Genomic DNA, 21,551 nt, shown 5'->3' with positions numbered 1-21,551 from the left:
ATTCGCGTGACTGTGTGATGTCATGGAATATACACATACACCTGTAAGGAAAGGCCGATTACCGCTTCATTTCTAGCCTCCAAAAGCAGTCCTCTGAATAAACTTGAACAGCATCTAAAGTGCAAGGTTGGCAGTTGATAGCCTTCTGCTATAGAAGAACAGTGAGGTGAAGCCAACCCGAGGCTAGTCTGTGAATCGGAGAGGAGAGGGCAAATGAAGAGAAAGGAGATGGAAGCCAATTCCAATTAGCTCTCCATGGCTTGGATGATGATAAACTCGCTAACTGCCACCCCAAATGCCCAGGACCTTTGGCCAAGTTGCCCACCTAGTCTGATGCCACCCATGATCCAGATGTGGAGCATTTTGGAGGTGCAAAAGAGCGCAACACAAATGCAAGAAACTATTACTGCTACTGCACTTTGCAGCAATGGCAACAGAACTGTTTTACCTCAGTAAAGGCACTGTCCCCTCATGGGTCTGCAACAAACTATGAACTTGTGGTGCAAAGATCTTCAACGACAAAATCACAAAGGGAACTTTGTAGGAGTCGGGATCAAACTCGTGTTCACTAGAGTTAAAAAAAAAAGACAGTTAAGTTTTATACTGGGCATGGTCCCTTCCAAGTCAAGTCAAGTCCCTTCCAACTCTAAAATCCTATGGTTCTAATAGAAAAACAGCTGTCTCCAGGAAACCTTGTTGTTTTGAAAGCTGAAATCAACCAAGTGGTTACAGTAAAGGTTTGTCCCCCCCTCCCCCCCGCATCCACAAGCCAGTGAGGTATTCAGTTTATATTTTAGGAATTTTTGAGGTGTTTAGACTTGTGACTTTTTGAGGTCTTGTGACTTTTCCTCATAATGAATCCCATGGGGATTCATTATTTATTGTATTGTATTGTATTTTAACATATTTGTATACCGCCCAAAACTTAAGTCTGAGCAGTTTACAATAACACAATACAAATTACAACAAATAAAAACTATGTTAAAACCATACAATAATTTAAAATTAAAAACAGTGTTAAAACTATTAAGACAGACAACTATTAAAACAGTATCACTACACACCAAAGAGTCTAAACACTTCAAAAATAGTGACCGCACATTTTGCTCCATAACTCCACTTCTACAAGGGCTAGAGCTTAGCTTTTTTTTACAAAATGAAAGCTGGGGATCCGAGTTAGGGGTGTGTGAACTGGTTCGGAACCGAACTGGTTCAACTTCAAGCCGGTTTGGTTTGATAGTTCGGGGTTGAGCTGAACCACCCCCGGTGTTCAACATGTATGAATTGCTATACATTTCCCATTACTTTCAATGTCTTGCCTAGGGTTGAACCCATTGGGCAAATAGCCATTTTGCTTCACAGCAACACAACCGCAGAGTATTTCTGCTTAAAACAGCTTGCCAGCTTAAATAAAGCACATTTCGATATGATGAACATTATTGCCAAAGAGAAAGATAGCAGAAGGTGAAACTGCTTACCTGAAGCTTTTGTTTGCACAGTGCTGTTTACAAATAGGTTCATGATATTCAAGTTCTTCAAATATGATAGGGCTGCAGTTAGCAGAGGAGCCATCGTGAGACTGCGAAGAACCCAAAGGACTTTGTCTAGCTTGACTACTGGGTAAGAGACAGACAAGACGCCCATTTCCTGGATCCCGAATTGCTAAAATATCCGTTAGTTTATATAAGTCCGATACATTTAATTTGTGTCCAAACCTTAAAAAAAAAAGATTTAAAGTATACTTTACTAAAGATTTATCCCCAGCAAAATACCTTTATAATCTTATAACATCGAAGCACCGGAGAATTTTCACCTTAGCCCAGTATAATGCACTGCTATCAGCTGTATTGGAGGAGAAATACCTTCGAATTCCCTACATAGATTAGATCTGTCCCTGCCAGATTTTTTTTTGGGGGGGGGGGGGAGGGAGGATTTGAAACTGCAGACTGTGTTATTTTGTCAGTTTGATAAGATATTTGCTCTCTTTTTATAACTCCCAATTTTAAGGACAGTCCCAGGCAGGTCAGATACATTTTATACCTCTCTTCCGTCAAGATTCCAAACACAGATATCACTTCTAACTAGCTGACCGGGCACACAGCATCTGCGCCCCTAGTTCTCACTGACTATCCCCCCCACCCCTTCAGCCCCTTCTCCCTAACTCTTCCCCCCTCCGGGCATCTCTGCCGCCTGCCCGGCCCGCTTCTCCCCCCTGTGGTTTCTGGCCAGCTTGTTGGCCCGTTCGCTCTTGCCACCGCCTCCTCCTCTTCCTGGTGGCCTAGCCACCTCCTGACCCCAGCCCGCAGCCGCCTCCTCCTCGCTGACCGCCTCCATTTCCCTCGGCAGCAGTTCATTGGCTCCTGAGTCCTGCTGTGAACAAGCCTCTACCGCCCAGGCAATCCACAGGGTGCCAGGACACTTTTTACACATCAGGACAGGCACATCTACGAGGATTAAATATATAGATGCTACAAAATTCTGTTCCAGGGCCTGCTCCATTAGGAGGCAGATGGTTAGATATGCAATTTGATTCCCTGGAAAATTGTTGGGTTTTGAGCACTGATTTAGTGTACAGGAGAACCTCAATATTCACGGGGGGGTTTTGTTCCAGGCTGTAGCCACGGATATGGGAACAGTGAATATCGAGTCAATGGGGGCTATGGGATCGTAGGGGTTAGGTTCCTGGTTGGCTGAAAATCGGACAATTTTCACAGGGGGAGGGGAGCCCCTTACTGTGTGCTCTGCTGCTGCCTGAGCCATGCTGTGCCCCCAAATCAGCCAGAAATCAGCTCCCCCCCCTTTATTTTTTAACAAAGACAGGAGCCATTTTGTGGCTCCGTTGAAGAAAATGGCAGCCAGAAATGACCTCTGCGGTCATTTCCAGCCATCTCTAGGTATCTTTTTCCCAACCAAGGATCCACAGATATTGAATCCACGGATAACGAGGTCCACCTGTAACCGTAAAATCGAAAATAGATGTAATGTGAGGAGCTGCAAGTTGCATTGATTTCCCTGTAACTTGGATTTTTTCCATTTCTGTTTTTCCTGGTGTTTGTTTTCTGGTCTTGGACTTAACCTGAAGGTATAAGTTAGTAAAGTGGTAAGGGTGGGAGGATAAACCATGCCTCACCCTTGGCAGGGGGGAACCCCCAACTACATTCCAAAATTACAATTTATAAAATTGGCCAGGATCCCAAAAACTGCTCCAAGAGCACCCAGGAGTGAAGGCCTGCCCAGTGACATTTTCCCCATCATCAGCCTGTTTTAACAGGTCCTCTCAGTTTCAAGAGGGGATTGCCATGAAAAATTGGAAGCTACTGTTGAACATGCCCTTTGGGCATGCAGGTGTAAGCACACAATACTTTGGACCCCAACCATTTATGAATACTCAGGATTGCTCAGACTGGATTAGGTGTGCAATGTCAAGCCTACTTTTTCTCATAGATCTCTGTGAACTTGAAGAGAGGCAGGCAACAGGCTGGAGCATCTTGAAGAATGGACATTGCTTCTGAACTGCAAATGGAAATTTTGTAGCATTAGGATATACAGAAAAAATAAGATTCTATCTCAGAGTCTGCAGTGTACTCAAGTAACCCTAAGTACTATTATTTTCTTTTTAATGTATACTACATCCCCTAGAACTTTATGGTAATCAGCGGCACTGAACGGGCATGGATAGTGATGCCATGGGGGAAAAGATGACAGGTCTCTAGTACCTTTAAGAGATGCACAGAAGGAATTTTTCAGCTCAGTGGGAGAGCATCTGCTTTGCGTGCAGAAGGGCACAGGTTCAATTCCTGGCAGTGTCTCCAGCTAGGGCTGAGAGACTCTCTTGCCTGAAACCTTGGAGAGCCACTGCCAGTCAGTGTAGACAATACTGAACTAGATGCGCCAAATGGTATGACTCTGTAGAAGGCAGCTTCCTATGTTTTCCTTCCCCTGCATGTCATACTGCACCTGCTGAAATTCCCTTTTCAAATCAAATCCTTTATTATACACGAGCACAACATTCCCTTTTCTGTGCACCACTTAAAAGGCACAAGAGATCCATCTTTTCCATATGGTGACCCTAGATGGGGGGCCTGATAAGTCCCCCAACTTGGAAACAGAGGTACAAGGAACCCAATGAGTTAATCCCAACTATTGATGGAATTCGAGAAGTTGCCAGGGGCTTATGGACTCTCACCTTCAACAACAGACACCTTCCGATACATGACTCAGGGGATCCTTAAGAGATCAGCCATTCATTCCCACCTCCAGAGCCGACGCCACCTAAACTAACAGAACCAAAGCCCTTCCAAACCTGCTCTTAACAGCCATTCTTACATCTGGCTCAAATCCTTTTCGCTGCAGTGTGAACCCATTTTTCCCTTAATTTTGTCACAATGGTGATGGGTTTTATCTATCCCCCTTTCAGCAACGTCTAGAAAAGCCACAGTGCTTTCAGTGCTGAACAAACTTGATCATTCTCTGAAAAGGCTTAATGCCAGAGTTTTATAGTTTACTTGTTTCCATTCAGTGCCAGCCTTAACTTTAAGCAGAAGTTCAAGTCGCCACAGAGAAGAGTTGAGCTGCTGCTTACCTAATTAACGCCAGAGATTTGTTGGTAGCTCCTGTCGTCAGCGAGACCTGAATCCTCTTGCTGCCAATTTTGCATCTGTGGAGATTATTGACGGCACTGATTGCTTCCTGTAGGTTCTCCATTTGAATGATAGCCTTCAGCTGATAATCAGTATGAGGGCTGAGTTCTACAGTTTTTATCTGGAACAAGATAGCAGACAGAGCCAGAAGTCAGAGCTAAATGTCCCCACCTCAAGATGCACAAGGCTGGGTGGGACATATTTCATGTGCATTGCTGTAGACACAAAGCTCCTAAAAGCAACACCACAAACTACAGAAATACTTGAACATGTGTCCATGTGGGAACCTTCTGTATTGAAAGCAGGGAGCTACAAGCCCATCCCCTTCCATCAGGACAGGTGGTTCTCCTTAATCTATGAACCAGCTGGGGTGTTTGGCACCATCTGTGGGGAACAAACCCTCACTGTGTTTTCTTGACAAGGTCTACATCCCTAGAGATAGCAAATAGTTGATAGCACTGCAAAGCTTTGAGTTTCCAGTGTGTTCTCGAGTTTTTATTGTCCTAACCATTGGGCCTGCAGTGGTCAAATGTGCAAGGGTGTATTAAAAGCTTTTAAAAGTTTCACACACACAAACACAACTATAAGGTTTATAAATGTTATCAGGGGAACGGAAATGAAAATTGGCAGGCATGTCCTCCAAAGATTACTCCATGGAGAGATCAGTACAACACTGTTCATTGTTACCTTAACTCTGACCAATTTTACCCTGTTTGGGTATAGAGATAAAGAAGGGTGAGAACACAGAGAAAGTTGTAAACGAAACAATGCCATCACCTCTTTTCCATCCTTAGTAGGGCAGATATGCCAAAGATCACTACAAACATTCATCCCAAGGTAAAGTGTGCCATCAAGTCGATTTCAACTCCTGGCACCCACAGAGCCCTGTGGTTGTCTTTGGTAGAATACAGGAGGGGTTTACCATTGCTTGGTACTAATGGCCAAAATCTGTGAGCCTGGCTCATGGACTCTCTTCACTGCAGCTCCTTCAACCCATTTCCACATTACATTTAAAAAATCCCAATCAACACAATTTCGGGTTTTTAAGAATAAAGGCATTAATTTTTTTAAAAAAGTGTAACAGAGTTTATTGCACATAATGCTTCAGACACTGCAAGCAGTATTTGAATAAAGCACTTTTCAGTTCTTGAATTGAAGGACTAGATTTAATTGAATTTACTATTACTGAAGTGTTGTATACACAGTCTTAAGTAATTTTCTCACTATAATTCGAAAGTGATTCCATAGTACAGGAGGACCTCGTTAATCGTGGGTCCAGGACTTGTGATTTTGTGTATCCATGGTTGGGTAATTAGCAACCAACCTCAATATATGTGTTGGGGGGGAGGGTTGGGGTGGCCGGAACAGCCACCATATTGTGTTCAAGAGCCATTTATTGGCTTCTTTAATTAGAAAAACGGGGAGCCACAATTTTCAGTCTACTTTTGACACTGTGGGTACCTCTGGAGCAAGGTAGGGCACTTTTGTGGGAGACTGGAGGTGATTTGGGGATGAAAACAGGGGGGCCGCAATTTTTGGTGCCGAGGTCACTTCTGGAGCATGGCAGGGCTCTTTGGGGGCAATCTGGTGGGGGATACAGGGAGAAACCATGATTTTCGGCCAATTTGGAGCAGTCCGGTAACCTAACCTCTCCCCTCTTGGATTCCCATAGCCCTAATAATGGGAATCCATTATTTGCAGATTCAGTATCTTTGCCCTGCCCCTCCCCCTTGTGGAAAAGAACCCACACAAATAATGGGGTTCTCCTGTACTGGTAATATTGTACACCACCACAAAAAGTGAAATCAGATGAGTTTAAAAAAAAATTCAGTGTTTACCTTGCCATGCTTAGAGAAGGTTTCTTGCAAAGTTTGTTGTAGCTCTTTTCTGGACAATCTGTAGTCTAAATTGCCAATCTGGATGTCTGCCCCATTAGCAAAAGGATCTGGGCAGTCTGCACTGCCAGCCTGGTTTATGATGTTAAAAGTAAGCGGAGAAGATCTGTTTGAGAGGTTTGGAGAGACGCTCCTGATGCAATAGGGGGGAAAAATTGGAATCCTTTACTCACATGTTATTGTACAGTATACACATGATGAGAAAAAAGCTTTTAAACAGGTATATATTTGCAAAGTAAAAGAGTTTTCTGAAGATGTTTCATAAGCATCATTACCCAATAAGGTTCATTTCACAGGACTTGAATTGGAGCAGTACATTTTCCTTCAAAATGAGTAAATTAAGCCATGGGTTTCCCATCTTGGTTCCCCAGATGGTGGAGAACTATGGTTTCCATTATCCCTAGCCCCTGGATGATGGAAGCTGTAGTCCAACATCTGATGTCCCAAGGTTGGGAATCCCTGGCTTAAGCCAAGTAATGGAGCATTGGTTATTCACCGTGAAGGTTTCTTCTGGTTGCTGAGGTCAAGGTCATCTCTACGGGTTATCCTCATCACATGCTCCAGGGGCAGGACTTACATTAATTAGCTGAAGAAAGACCCGGGCCGAGGAGGATGACCCTGCCCAGTTCTTACAAACCCAGTAGACTGCTGTAGAGAAGGTATTACAGGTAGAGAAAAGGGGCAGTGAGAAGGGAGACCCCCAGTGTTCAAGTCTGCAGGTGGCGGCTCCCTGCTTCGCCGAGATCAGGAACGTCTCCCCCAGATGCAGTCCAGAACAGAACGGGTGGGTCGAGATGGCCTTGACCTCAGCAACCAGAAGAAGCCTTCACGGTGAGTAACCAATGCTCCATTCTCGGTTGCTGGGGTCAAGGCCAACTCTATGGGACATACCAAAGCTGTACGTCTCGCGGGAGGGACTGGACTAGACTAATCCTGGGGGAGAACGCTCTGAAGGACACGTCGGCCAAACGCTGCGTGGGCAGAGGCAAAGGTGTCCAGCTTGTAGTGCCACGTGAAGGTCGATGGATTCTTCCAAGTCGCGGCCTTGCATATCTCATGTAGAGGAGCGTTTATAGAGGGGGAAGCGGGGAGACAAACAAAGGAATCTTTTTTTTTTTTTTTTTTGCAGGAGAGGTAAGCAGAAGGAAAACAAGCAATAGTGGGCACAGGAAAGTAGCAAGGCAGAAAACCGCGGAAGGAAAAGGCTAGAATAAGTGAAGAGAGAAAAAAGCCTGCCTGGAGCTACGCAGGACTGAAAGAACTGGGCGGGGTCATCCTCCTCAGCCCAGGTCTTTCTTCAACTAATTAACTTAAGTCCTGCCCCTGGAGCACGTGATGAGGATAACCCGTAGAGATGGCCTTGACCCCAGCAACCGAGAATGACAAATTCACATATCACAAACCTTCTGTATTCCTCCAACACAACCCTTTGTGCCACCTGAAAATATGCCCCTGAAGGTTGTGTGACCCTCAGGGACATATTTTCCAGTGATAAACAGCTTCCTGGGGGAGCTGAGGGTATCAACAATTGCCCATTCCCTGCTGCAGTTAACCTGGAATTGGTGCTAGTCTCTTGTCTCGCTGCATCAGTGCATCCTTGCTCTGTACATCAGCCACTAACCCAAATCCTGTACTAAATTTCCAAGCACCTCCTGCCCGATTCAGGAATCTTATGAATGAGGGCTTCCCCAATGACTTCAGGGTCAGGAGTAGCCATCGTGGTGGTGTGGTTGGAATGCTGGATTAGGAGCAGGGAGTCCCAAGTTCAAATTGCTGTTCAGCTGGAGCGAGACTGGGCCAGTCACCTCTCTCTCAGCCTCACAGGTGAGGGTTGTGTGGATCGAAAGAACCACGTGCACAACTCTGGGCTCTTTGGAGGAAGAGCAAGACATAAATGTAGAGAGTATGTACATAAAAGGTGAAGACCTTTTTGTTCAAGCCTTTTAAGTTTTAATCTGATTTTAATCAATTTTTTAAAAAATGTCTTTTACATTGTTTTGTATGGTATTTTGTATTTGTATTGAATCGTCATCCGTTCCGCATCAAAATGGGTGTCTAAGATTTCATCAAGTCCCAAGGTTTTTCCAAAGAGTAGTCAAATCCGTTCCCGTAGTCTTAAATAAGTAGAGATTAACTTTCAAAGGAGCAAACTGTTTCCGAGGACTGATCCGAATGGCGGTCAGCAAGAAACTGAGTAAGAGGATGCCCAACCGAAATTAGAGGGTACTGCAGTCACGTGCACAGTGCGGTTATGGGCGTCACGAGGAGCTAACGAATTCTAACCAAAGCTGATCTGCACAGGCAGTTATGGGGTTATGAATGTCTAGAACCACTACCCAGATCAATTTGTTATGGGGTGGCTAACAAAGTTCTTTATTATTATTAAAACAGATTCACCTGCGTGTGCACATGCATCCTTCCATTCAGAGAAGTCAGACGCTGGAGCACAGGAGTTCCATACTCCCAGAGTACATGAAGAGTTCTGGACTGCACTCTAGGCTTACCTTGAGGACCAGCAACTTTGAGATATCAGTAGAGGACTGAGCTGCCTTGATGCTGTCAGCATGCTGAAGGCAGATGGGTAGCTAACGTGGAATGCATCCTCCTTCCCTTCTCTTTCTACAGGAGAGTTGCTGATGCTTCTGGTTGCAAACACATCTTTTCTGTATAGAAGGAAAGAGCAGAGATATTTCAAATATTCTTTGTATAATGAATAGCAATAGCAGCTGATCACTTCCATTTGTGTTCTGACAGGAGACCATCTGGAACTCAACATACTTTTGACCACTTTTAGGAGTGGATTCTCCTGTTCCTGGCTTTTTGGTTGTCAGGGATGTAGAACTTGCTGCAAGGGAGTTACTTTGCAATGAAGAAGCATCCTCTCTTCGCTGATCTTGGGGTTTCTCGGTACTTCGCACAATCTTTGACTCAATACGACACAGCTCCTTGAAGGAAGGGTGGGGGGTCAAGTCAGCAAGAAAATATTTAGGAAATCTATCACTTTGAAGTGTGATCGTTTAAGAAACATTTATGTAGAGATGTGTCAATATATTTTGATCAGGTGTAACAGAGCAAACTATTGTTATAACTGTTTTAAAAACTGCACTCATTGGGGCATCATGGGGGGGTGACCCATGGGGCAGAGGCCCCTAATGAATTGCTCAGAGCCCCAAATCCTTACTGACCATCTCCCTCCTCCATGACCTCTTCGAGAAAGGAAGTAAAGCAGTGGAGGCACCAGCACAGAGCACAGGAGCGAGCTCCTGGCCTCACCTAGTTCTCTGCTGCTTGAACCTTCATAGGTGTTGGATTATGCAACACTTATATACCACTTTTAAACAAAAGTTCCCAAAGCGGTTTACATAGATAGCTAAAGAAAATGGCTCCCTGTCTCCGAAGGGCTCACAACCAAAAAGAAAAAAAAATAAACGTGAGATGGACACCAGCAACAACCACTGGAAGGATGCTGTGCTGGGGATAGAAATGGCCAGTTGCTCTCCCCCTGCTCAATAAAGAGAATCAACACTTTTAAAAAGGTGCCTCTTTGTATATACTGTCTTCTTTCAGTGCTCTTTCAGTGATAGATCAAAGTTTTCGTCCAACTAGCTGTATTGTTCAGCAGCTGGGAAATGTGTAGGTTTTTGTCAATATCATTTCCCTCCTACTCTGATATTCTCTGTGTGTAAACCTTCTGTCTTATTTCTAGTGTTTCTCTAATCAAAATATGCTGTCATAAATCTTCACCCTTTGGATGCTTCTCTTGAATACTAGATTTAGAACCCAGTACTCAAAAGAAATGTGTTTGATGTCCTGGGGAAGTGGAGTTAAGTCCCTATAATCTTAGAGACTTTTAAAAAACATTCTTGTGGGGTTATGTCAGTTTAATCCTCAAAAGAGGGGCTGTGGGATCTTTTAAGTACCTAGCAATGTCCCTGTCACTCATGATGAATTACTTACGAATTCAGAGGGGGAAAGGGTCAGTAATGTCCGATGTGGGCAAGGTATGACAGCTTAAAGAAACATCTGCAATTCCCCAGGACATCAAAACACATTTCTTTTGAGTACTGGGTTCTAAATCTAGTATTCAAGAGAAGCATCCAAAGGGTGAAGATTTATGACAGCATATTTTGATTAGAGAAACACTAGAAATAAGACAGAAGGTTTACACACAGAGAATATCAGAGTAGGAGGGAAATGATATTGACAAAAACCTACACATTTCCCAGCTGCTGAACAATACAGCTAGTTGGACGAAAACTTTGATCTTTCACTGCCTTTAGATTAACTAGTAACTGGAAGGCAGCAAGCATAACAACGTGTGCACATGTGCACACACGCACAGGTGGGTATATATAAACATGCACATATATACACACTCTCTGGGATTCCTGAGCTGAAGGGTCATGACAGAAAAAGGATGGAAACCCTTGCCCTAAACAAACAAAATTTAAAAGGCCGAATCTCTTCCATTGTTTCTGTGAACAAGACCAGACAATGCCATCACACACACTTTCAGGGGTGAAGTTGGCACCTGTAAACTCTTAACGCTGGTAGTCTTTGGAGCCGACCCATGTGCCTGAAGGCCTTTCCCCACAACTATTTTGGCACTGGAAGACTGATCGTTTGACTCCCGGTTCACGAGGCACAGCTTTGTACTTTTGTTCACTTTTTTGGGAGACTTTGCTTTGTCTGCTGCGGTAGAGGTTGCATTCTTGGCTTCAACAAGTTCCTTGTTCTTGGGAGTGAAGGACACAATGATCCTGTTGCCGAAGACATCTTCGTTCTCCATCCGCTTCTGAGCGCGCTCGGCACTCTCTTGGTTTAAGAAGCGGAGGATCGCGCTGCTGCCGGAAATGGTCAGGACTTTCCCTCCACAGTTGTCGGACAAACGTCGGAGCCTGTAGCAGACGCTTTTGCTGTCCCGATTGACTGGCAGGTTGTAAACATATAAGAGGGTATGGCATGCCTGATTGGAAGAACAAGGGATTTTTAGTTGGCTTCCCAAGAATTTGGGAGAAGCATCACAGAGGTGCTCTGCACTGGTAAGGCCTGGGAGCCAGTGGTTGTCCCCATCAATACTACTATTGATATTTATATACTGCTTTTCAAAAGCTTGCAAAGTGATTTACATTGAAAAATAATAAACAAGATGATTCCTTGTCCCCAAAGGCTCACAATCTAAAAAGAAACACAAGGTAGACACCAACAACGCCACTGTGCTGGGGATGGATAAGGCCAGTTGCTCTTCCCCCTGCTAAATATAAGAGAATCGCCACTGTGAAAGGTGCCTCTTTGCTCAGTTAGCAAGAGTCTGTGTGGCCTCCTAACTGCTTATTGGGCTTGTACAAAACAGAGGCCAGAGATGAACAGCCCCCTGGCAGCAGTCCCACAGTGCAGTGCTGAGTTTTCCTCAATGCCACTGGGGGTCCTTTAAGGGGAACAGAGGCCTCCTGAGCCCCTGCATCATCTGGGAATGTAGGAGCTGGGAAGTGTAAGTTCCCATCACAGAGTGCTGGGAAGTGTAGTCCTTCCCAGCACTTTCTTAAGAGAGGACTCTCTCTCTCTCTCTCTCTGGCACTGAGAAAAGTTCAGTAGTGTGCGGATGTCAGAAGAGTGGGGAATGACTCTCATGCTGGATGTTTTTTGCCAAAATGGTGTCCCATTACTTCTCTATTCTATATGTAGTTGTGATGAAGAAATCCTGGAAGCCTTGCCAATCAAGACTCCTTTGTTAGCAGCCATCTATACTCCCCCCCCCCCCGCCCCACCACCATAAGTAAAATAATCAAACATTTGAAAAAGCAGTTTACAGCCTGCACCAAATTCTGGAATTCAGAACATAGGAAGCTGCCTGATACAGAGTCAGACCCTTGGTCCATCTAGCGCAGCAATGTCAACACTGACTGGCAGCGGCTTTTCCAAGGTTACAGGCAGGAATCTCTCTCAGCCCTGTCTTGGAGATGCTGCCAGGGAGGGGACTTGGGACCTTCTGCATTTAGGTGCTCTTCCACTGAGCTATAACCCCACCCTCTAAGGGGAATCTCTTAAAGTGCTCACATGTACTCCCATCCAAATGCAAACCAAGTAAACCCTGCTTAGCAAAGGAGACACTTCATACTTGCTACCACAAGACCAACTCTCCTCCTGTGCACATGCCCCAGACATTTGAAGCTTTCACCCTTTGATATTTGTTTAGCTTATTGCTTCTAGAGAACCAGAGTTAAAATCTGATTTTTACTTTAATTCTAAATTGAGCAGAACATGAGATTCTAGCTGTGAGGCAGGGGTTTTGTTTTTTGTTTATTTTTTGAGGGGTGTCACCATTGCAAAAATAAGGAGGCGAGAAAGAAAAGGCCAAACCTTAGCTTCTTATCCCATTTCAACAACTGCTGCATAGGAGTGGTTAGGGATTTTTTTCTTTAGTTTCCACCTGCATGGAATTAGCTGTTCAAACAAATTACCGTACCTTGGCTAAACAGAAATCAGTGTTCCAATTCAACAACCTAAAGCCACAAAATAAATCAACTTACTGGTTTTTTGAGGGGTAATCTCGGAGGCAAATCTAAAATAAATTCTTCAAATCTGATCTGCTCATGAGCATGATGTAAGAGCGCTTCAGAAGCTTGGTTTTTATGCACCAGGATTATGTGGAAACCATGGCGGTGTCTCAGGTCACTGAGTTCTAGTGCAAAGTTTACATCAGCTGGAAAACACAAGCCCAAGAATAAAGAACAACCCCTCATTGGTTTAACAGAATGGTTTCAACAGATCTCATTTTCACTGTTTTCTTCACAAGAGACAGCAAAGACGCACTTGAGAACATTGCTTTATGTATGTCCCTTTACTGCAATGAAATCCAGTCTCTTTCATAGCTCACCACTATTGGCTTCGTGTGTAGATACAAGATTTTATACTGTGAAAGTTGTGTTTCAAACACAGGATCCAAGGAATGAATAATCTCTCTAGAAAATGCCAGAATAACCCAACACTAAAATAACCCAGTTGCCAGAATAACCCAACACTAAAAATTAGGAGGAACAGAGGCTATTAGCTTGCGTGTCAAGGGTGAGGAAAGGGCAGCTTCAATTTAAGTGAGTGCTGGTTTTAACCTTTAAAGCCCTAAACGGCTTGGGGTCAAGTCAGATTCTTAGAATTGGGCAAAACCTCACTGGATCAATGACAACAGCTGTTGCAGAGAAAACGCATGCCAGAGCCTAGCACACTATTAAACTGCTGGATCGAGAAAGAACTTCGTGGTTCCACAAAATTTTAAGTACATGGCAAAATGTAAAGTCTCTCTTCCGTGCAATACTAGCTTAGGACTGCTCACGCTGTCCCCAAAGAGCTTGCCCTCTTCCCCTTTCCAACCCAACAGACTGGGAGTTGGGTAAGTATCTTTAGGAGACCTTTTAACTCCAACACATAACAGTGGTTGCTGTACCAGATAAATCGGCGCTTATTCATAAATCTTCAGGAAATAGCTGTTAAAAGAACTTGGAGACTTGAGAAAAGGTCACTCCGTTCCTTTTTTGGCAAGCCGATTCTTACTTAACTTATTTGGCCACTGTCTGCAGTCACATCTGCCTCTCATTACAATAACGTTCTTGGTCATAGTGTCCAGGACAAAAATACTACCACAACAGATTTCAACATGAGGCTGTTATACAACGCAGTTGAAAACGAGTTCACCAACCAGGCTATCTAGGCCTGACGAGGCAAACTAGGCCTGAAAATCTCAACCGGATCACATCAAAGCTTTCCACAAAGGCACTCTTTCCACGTACTTGAAACAAGGACGACAGTGGCTGGTGCAGCGTGAGTATCAGCAAATCTTCTAAGACTCTGTCTCAGCTTGTCGTCTGCGGCATTCTTCGCTGTGGCATTAATGTGTGCAACAGTCACCTAAAGAAATAAAGGGACACTTCAAGTATGCTAGCAGTTCTCAGACACGTTTTTTTGGCACTTTCCCACTTCTTTGTGTGAAACCTTTCTGCGTCTGGAAAAAAGGCAACTATGGAGGGAACTGTGGGGAGACACGACAGAGGTTTATAAAGTTATCCATGTGGGGAGAGAGTTGATCCGGAGAAGTTCTCTCTCTCCCTCACAACATCAGAGCCAGAGGTCATCCCATGAAACCAACTGCCAGGAATATTTATTTATTTAGATTTTTATACCACCTCACCCAGATGAGGTGGTTCACAAATATAAAAAGGTGGTTCTAGGTGGTTCACACAGAACTGGGTACGCTGGGGCAGAGCAGAGGGAGTAGAGGACGTGCTTGATTTTCACTGGCCCTGTCTCGGAGCATGCAGAGCTTGACAACCCATCATGTCACGGATGCCCTCCCCATACTTGGAAAAAGGAAGTACTTTTTCATACAGCACCTAATTAATCCATGGAATTCTCTGCTTCAGGATGTGGTGAGGGTCATCAGTTTGGATGGCTTTAAAAGGGGTTTAGACAAACTCATGGAGGATAGGTCTATCAATGGCTACTAGTCTTGCTAGCTGCAGGCTACCTCCAGGTTTAGAGGCGAAACGCCTCCAGATACCAGCTGCAGGGGAGAGGGCATGCCTTCATCTCCTGGTTGTGGGCTTGGGATTATGGATTAGATAGACCCTGTGCCTGATCCAGCAGGGATCTTCTTATGTTCTCATATGACTGTGGGTTCAGACATCATGCAAGGCCAGGGTCAGGACAAACCAATCAACTTCAAACCTTGGGTTGAGACCATCATTCGACTGCTCAAAATAAGTTTACAACAAAATTTAGCTCCCAGTTTTGGGAGGAGTCCCACTTTTTGCTTTAGTGTGGCCTGGACCAAGCTTCCTCCAAGATTCCTTACCTGACAGTTGTTCAGTTCTTCAATGACTTCTTTGTTTTCCTTACTGATGTCACACACACAGATGAACTCTGCCTCCCTGTGGCCTTTGAAAAACTTCTCGCGGATTCGCTGCACCACTGCCACCGCTGAACGGCCCGAAGGGACAGAGCAGTTTTCAATATCCCAAAAGACTCCAATGGGGGGAAGATTTTCTAGCACTTGGCCTGTTATTGCGACTTCTGGGGATCCTGTATTTGGCAGAAATAGATAAGAGTCAACAATTCCAAACACTTATTGCTATGGAACAGCTGCATTTTTGCAACCTTGCTGTATTAAGAAAGTTAAGATGCCTATATTTGGGATAGCCATCGCACAGAGGAATTGTCTAAACCCAACTAGTTTAGAAGTGGTATATCAGAGGAAACTTATTACAGAGCAGGTTTTTAAAATGCAACCACTGGTTTCATCATGGTTAGATTTAAAGAACCATGAGAAGAAGGAATATAACCACTAGTGCTATCCTGAAAATTCTTAAACAGGGCCACAAAAAGTGTTTGATAGTAGTTTGGATGCTCCTGCAAGATAACTGCACAAACAGAACATGAACTCTGGATGTAGTTTCACTTTTCCCATAATGCTTTAAGTGTGCCTGGAAAACTCCATACAGAGAAAGAATCAGGTATGGTAGGAACTGTAGAGCATGCTCTTTTAAATTGCATTTGTAAACTGCCATATTTGCAGTACAGGTGGACCTCATTATTTCATGGTTGGACAATATGCACCTGACCTCAATATCTGCGGTTAAACAAAGGGTTAAAATCCACATATCTAGGGTTCCTAGGTGGTCAGAAGTTATCTCCAAGGTCATTTCCAGGCACTATTTTGCTTAAAGGAGCGATTTTTTGGTTCTTATGTTAAAAAAACATTTGTTTCCAGCATTTTTTTTGCAGAAAATTGGCCAAATTGACAATTTTGCTGGACAGCTGAAGACCTGCGAAGCACGGTACAACACTTTATTTCAATTATGTCCACTGCTTGACTTTTTTGCCCTCTAGGAATCTCGCTCCCCAATTCCCATTCACTCAATGACTCATTACCAGTGGTTTCATTATCTGTGGAAATTGGCAGGAACAGAACCGCTGTGGATAACGAGGTCCACCTGCATTATTCTATCATCTCTTTCAGGACACTCTGAAATGTTTTATGCTACTTATTTGCTTTCCAGACAGAATTTAGAAATTGCCCTAAAGGTAGCTACATTTTGTCCGGTGGCTGTTAATATCAGACAAGAGTTGATTAAAGCTGTATGTTAATTATCCTTTATATAATTACATTTTTTATGATGATAACTGGATCTTATTGGACTTATTGAGTTACTGGGATATTGACACCAAAGGGAGTTACTGTGCATTTAAAATGTTTTTCACTATGTTTACCTGTACCACTGTCAGTGGTATGGTCAGTGACCGTAATAACAAAGATTCTGATTCTTTAGTGCGAGATGCAAAACAGCCCTTTGTGTGGGCATGAGTATTAGAGAGAACTTTACTGAAGCCATCAGAATTGCTATAGGGCAAGAGAGGCCTTGTCACCTACACAATGGCATTATATTCTGTTTCCTCTTGAGCCAACTGGGCTCTTCATTTTCAGGAAGAGCTGAACTAAGAAAAAATAGCTTAAGGAGATTTCAAAACCAGAATGGATTTAGAACTGGGACCCTCAGGTTTGGGGTTCATCTCACACACTTTGCAGGGAACAAATCCAGTTTGTCACGGTATATAAGCTGTCACAGTTTCACCAAAGATATTTTCTCCATCATCTTGAAAAGTAGGGCAAATATTACATCTTCCGACATAAGTACAGCATATAATAGACTAGGCCTGTTTAACACATCATAGTTTTCGGAAGCACATCCACTGAGCCAATGAACTTTACCGTATTTCTGTGGCAGCTGACCAAAGCTGCTTGCCAGGAGGAGATTCTTCTCTTTCCTTGTTCCTTTGGTTCCACAGCCATTACATATTGGGATGGAAACACTTGCAGCTTGGGTATTTGGAGGAGGAATATTTGGCCAAATTTTAGCAGCGTCAACCAAACTCTCTCTGGATGGCTGTTGGGAAAACATTAGGTGCCACTTAGTAAATATCGACTATACAAGATAGCATGCGTTATTTGCATGTATAACAAATGAACTATATTCCACGTGGATAGGCTTGCTTCCAGGAATATTAAGAATGCCTTTGCATCTTTCACTGAATTTCACAGAACGCTCTCCGTTTTATCCACGTGTGTAACTGTTGCTGAACCTTGTGCTGGAAGGACGCTGAGCAGGACAGTTTTACATTTTTTACAAAACTGACTGCCCTCAGCACAAACAACTCCCCTGGATTCCAAAGAGGGTGAAAGGCAACCTTAAATTATCAACACGTTAGCAGATAATAGCTATAGTTCCCGTATACTTTGTTTCTAAACAAGCTTTGAACAGAATACCGGAGAACCTTGTTTTTAGTGGGTTCTCCTTTCACAGTTCCCACTATTCATGGGCAGGTCACAGGGATCCAGTTTCCATGTTTGCAGGGGTAAGTTAGGACATTTCCGGCTATTTAGTCTCCTCTGCCCCCTGGAAATGACTTCCAATGTCATTCCTGGTTGTTTGGAGGCACCAGGGAGTTATTTTGTGGCTCTCATTAAAACAAACCCCAAAATCCACTGAAAATCTGAGGATTTGGGGGCATTACTGGAGAGCAAGCAACAGTGCTGTATTTGTTCTCCCCCCCCACCCCACCGCTTTCTTCAGCATGAGCCCCCGATCCCTTTAGGCTTATGTTTGCGTTTTCCATTTTTGTGCTTGTAGGTGAGAAGGGAACCCCCACGGAAAAAAGAGGACCTCCGGTATTTACAGTGCACAGTATAGACATCCAAGGGGTACAAACCTTGCTTAAGCACTCATTGCAGTAGTGAGAGCCCTTTAGACAAACCGAAGGTGCCACTTTGAGGTGCAGCGAGTTGGTGCAAACGCAAGCCGTCCGCTCCGACTGTGAGAGGTGCTCCTCCAGCAGCCCCGTCGCCCCACTCGTGAATTCAGAACAAGGGAAATACCCTGACGTCGCACAGCTCTGATGGGTGGGGAACGGGTGCAGTTTGTGCCCGCTACTGCGACAGGACTGGAAGTGGAGTTTTCCGCAGCAGGGGAAATGAGGGCAGGAAGAGACCTTGGTTTCCAGGCAGACTCCCGACAAGTCACTGGCCACACTGGCCACCCCGCTTCTAGCTGGAACGTTCTTGAGCGTGGATGCGGACCGGAAAGCAAAGCCTGACCCGACTTGACAAGTGACTGCCCCAGTGCCTTGTGAGTCTAACACTGCGCTAGGGTGAACCACGTTACCGCCACCAAAATGCAGCTGAGGAGCCCGCGGAGAGTCGGAGCCGTGAGCACAACAGCTTACTTGGGAGCCGGAGGGAAGCTGCAGCTGCTTGGGCTGAAGGGAGTGAAGGTCAGGAAGGGGGACAGCTGCAAACGGCTTTGGACCAGGACGGTGAGGGGATGGGGCATCCTTCAACGCCACAGCTGCCTTCTTGTTCTCCATGGACTCGTTCTGGGGGGGTAGAGAGCCATAATGAGAGAGTGCCAGCGTGGTGTAGTGGTTAGAGTACTGGGGAGAGCCAAAGGCAACGCCTCGTTCAGCCATGAAACTCACTGGGTGACTCTGAGAGTCACCAGACCCTGAAGACATACCTGTTTTGCCAGGCTTTCAACTGAAATATTAATGTGTTTTTATCTACTGAGATTTTTAATCTGTTTTCTGAATTTTAATTGTTTTATTTTTTTATATTATGTCTTAACTTGTACACCGCCTGGAGGTTTCTATATCAGGCGGCATAGAAAATTAAAGAAAGAAAGAAAGAAAGACCCTTACAAGGTTGCTGTGGGGATAAACATCCACATATGTATACTACTCTGGTCTCCTCAAAGGAAGAGCAGGGAATGGAATGAAATAAATCAGTGTCACAAGAAACCAAATTCATTGCTGGGTTGCAGCTCTCACAGACAAGAGGTAATCTCATCGTATATTGAAAGAGCAGCTAAACAGCAGATCAAATGGGTGATCTTGGATCCATGAAGGATGCAGTCAAACTATACAGACAGACAGGAGACTGACAACAGAGGCAGAGGAGTTTATCATACACAAAGTTTAATATGCTCAACTGCATTGCCAAGAATTCCAAGAGTCAAAATTTGGCAATCCTGCAAATTCATAATTTGTGCTGCTTTCTTGGCTAAGGTTTTCAACCAGTTTTATTTCCAAAGCACAAGAAAAGGAACATAATGGAGACGGGGTCTGCAACGGCCAGCATAATGGGAATAATTGAAATTATGCTGGTAGAGAACAGAAGTTGAGGAAGGGAGATAAAAACTGTGCAGGTAAGAGCCTCAGTTCCAACATATTGGGTTGTCAAGCTCACGTCTAGTTTGAGCTTTCACCAGACACTGCTTATGTCTCCAAACCTCCCTCTGACACCACAAGGACCAAAGGTCCACTTTTAAAAAAGCATAAATGTAGATTACAAATATAAAACACAAGCTTATTGTGGTGGATTCAGAGGTCATTTGCACATATTCACATACACACACTGTATTTTCATATACATACATATACCCATTCATTCCATCTTACACCTAAGTACAGTCAGAAGTGTGTGTGGGTGTTGCTATTACAAAGTGAGGAAAGGGTGAGAAATCCAAGAGAAAGTGTGTCACATTACTATACAGAACACTCATCAGAACAGATACGTCTCACCCACAAGAGATAGCAAAGGGGAAACTGAGTAAACACACACCTAAAGCAGGACAATTATTTTGTCATCAGCAAGCCACTTCCAGCCCAAATCAAAAATGTTCAAATGAATGTGAATCCTTTTCACTGACCTATGGTAACTTTCAAGTTCGCTATACAGTATTTAGGGCAGGGCTGCACATCTTCGGCCCTTCAGCTTTTGTCCAGCTACAACTCCCAATATCTCTGACTACTGGCCACTGTGGCTAAAGACGATGGGAATTTTAATCCAACAAAGACTGGAGGGCCGAAGTTGTACAGCCCTGATCTAGGGCAGGGGTAGGCAACCCTGGCTGTCCAGCTGTTGCTGAACTAGAACTCCCATAATCCCCAGCCACAATACACTGAGCTGGAGAGCCTGCCCTGATCTAGGGAGACAATGGCACTGGTTCATCAAAGCTTATGCCAAAGTAAGCCAATAGTCTGTAAGGCATCACCAGGCAGTAGCTTTTGCTGCATCAGAGCAATAGAGCGACCCTCTGGAGCTGGCACTAGGACAGAAAAGGGTTATTTTGCAAGCAGGTTTAGAAGAAGTTAACCGATCACATCAGAATGCAGACTTGTTAGAAAAAGGAGGCAGCCACAGGGACAAAATTGCTGCAACCGTAACAGCTCATAAAAAATTAAACGCAGGTGAATGCACAACTGTAGCTTTGCTAACACAAAATGTAATGATGGGGATCTTTCTGCAGGGAGATATAGCTGCTATGATCAGCTCCTGGGGTGGAAAGAAGCTTCAGAGACTATTAAACATCTTCATGTGCATTGCACCTTCCTCCTCAAGTGACACAGCTTCGATACTGATCATGCTCAGGCCCAGTAATCTCTCTAATTTTCCTTATCTGTGTGCGGAATGAGATTTGTTTGGGTGGAAGTATCAAGGCAGTATGTGTGCACACATGCATTCAGAGTGGGACCTTCCCAATTAAACCTGAGTGGGATCTAAAATTAGCAGACAGCAAAAAATGTGAGTGCGTGCACATGTGCACGCCTTAGAGGGAACACTGCTCAGGCCCCTTAGTAAATAGGCCACTGGTCTATTATAAAGTTCCGCCTATCAAGTGTGCACGCAAATCCTACCGTTCTTGCACTGAGAGACAAACTCTGTTCAGTAGCCGAAAAGCAATTAGATAATTTCCAGAGCCATGGTTTAGCATCATTATTTTGCTGCTGAAGCCATCCAAGCGATCTAGTACAGACGTCCTCCGTTATGTTTCCTTCCATTATACAGCCATACGAAGTTCAACATGCTTGCATCTTTCCTTTCTTTCATTCTCTCCACCTGTGGAAAATTGGCATATGTCACACAGAAAATAAGGCAGGGAGTGAACCTGGGACATTCTGCATGCAAAGCAGA

At 44.3% G+C, this 21,551-nt stretch overlaps 1 protein-coding gene across 4 annotated transcripts in view; it reads right to left on the bottom strand.

Annotated features, from left to right (window-relative positions):
- MARF1 (meiosis regulator and mRNA stability factor 1) overlaps window positions 1–21,551 on the bottom strand; it is a 45,374-nt gene that overhangs the window by 19,387 nt on the left and 4,436 nt on the right. For 2 of the 4 annotated variants that reach the window (XM_053275896.1, XM_053275897.1), the window contains exons 2-15: window positions 21,275–21,476; window positions 18,293–18,955; window positions 17,295–17,469; window positions 15,381–15,607; window positions 14,320–14,437; window positions 13,066–13,238; window positions 11,067–11,501; window positions 9,314–9,480; window positions 9,040–9,198; window positions 6,479–6,668; window positions 4,583–4,761; window positions 3,433–3,513; window positions 1,479–1,715; window positions 449–568 (exon numbers count right to left, since the gene is read on the bottom strand). In XM_053275896.1, the coding sequence (XP_053131871.1) occupies window positions 449–568; window positions 1,479–1,715; window positions 3,433–3,513; window positions 4,583–4,761; window positions 6,479–6,668; window positions 9,040–9,198; window positions 9,314–9,480; window positions 11,067–11,501; window positions 13,066–13,238; window positions 14,320–14,437; window positions 15,381–15,607; window positions 17,295–17,469; window positions 18,293–18,955; window positions 21,275–21,418 (3,068 nt within the window). In that variant the 5' untranslated portion in view covers window positions 21,419–21,476. The remainder of the gene's footprint in view (window positions 1–448; window positions 569–1,478; window positions 1,716–3,432; window positions 3,514–4,582; window positions 4,762–6,478; window positions 6,669–9,039; window positions 9,199–9,313; window positions 9,481–11,066; window positions 11,502–13,065; window positions 13,239–14,319; window positions 14,438–15,380; window positions 15,608–17,294; window positions 17,470–18,292; window positions 18,956–21,274; window positions 21,477–21,551) is intronic. The other 2 variants (XM_053275898.1, XM_053275900.1) reach the window with 2 other exon arrangements.

This window comes from Hemicordylus capensis, chromosome 13 (assembly GCF_027244095.1).
Source record: "Hemicordylus capensis ecotype Gifberg chromosome 13, rHemCap1.1.pri, whole genome shotgun sequence".
In the NCBI taxonomy this organism is placed as follows: domain Eukaryota; kingdom Metazoa; phylum Chordata; class Lepidosauria; order Squamata; family Cordylidae; genus Hemicordylus; species Hemicordylus capensis.
The sequence above is the reverse complement of the archived record's forward strand: the minus strand, read 5'-3'. Positions and strand labels throughout refer to the sequence as shown.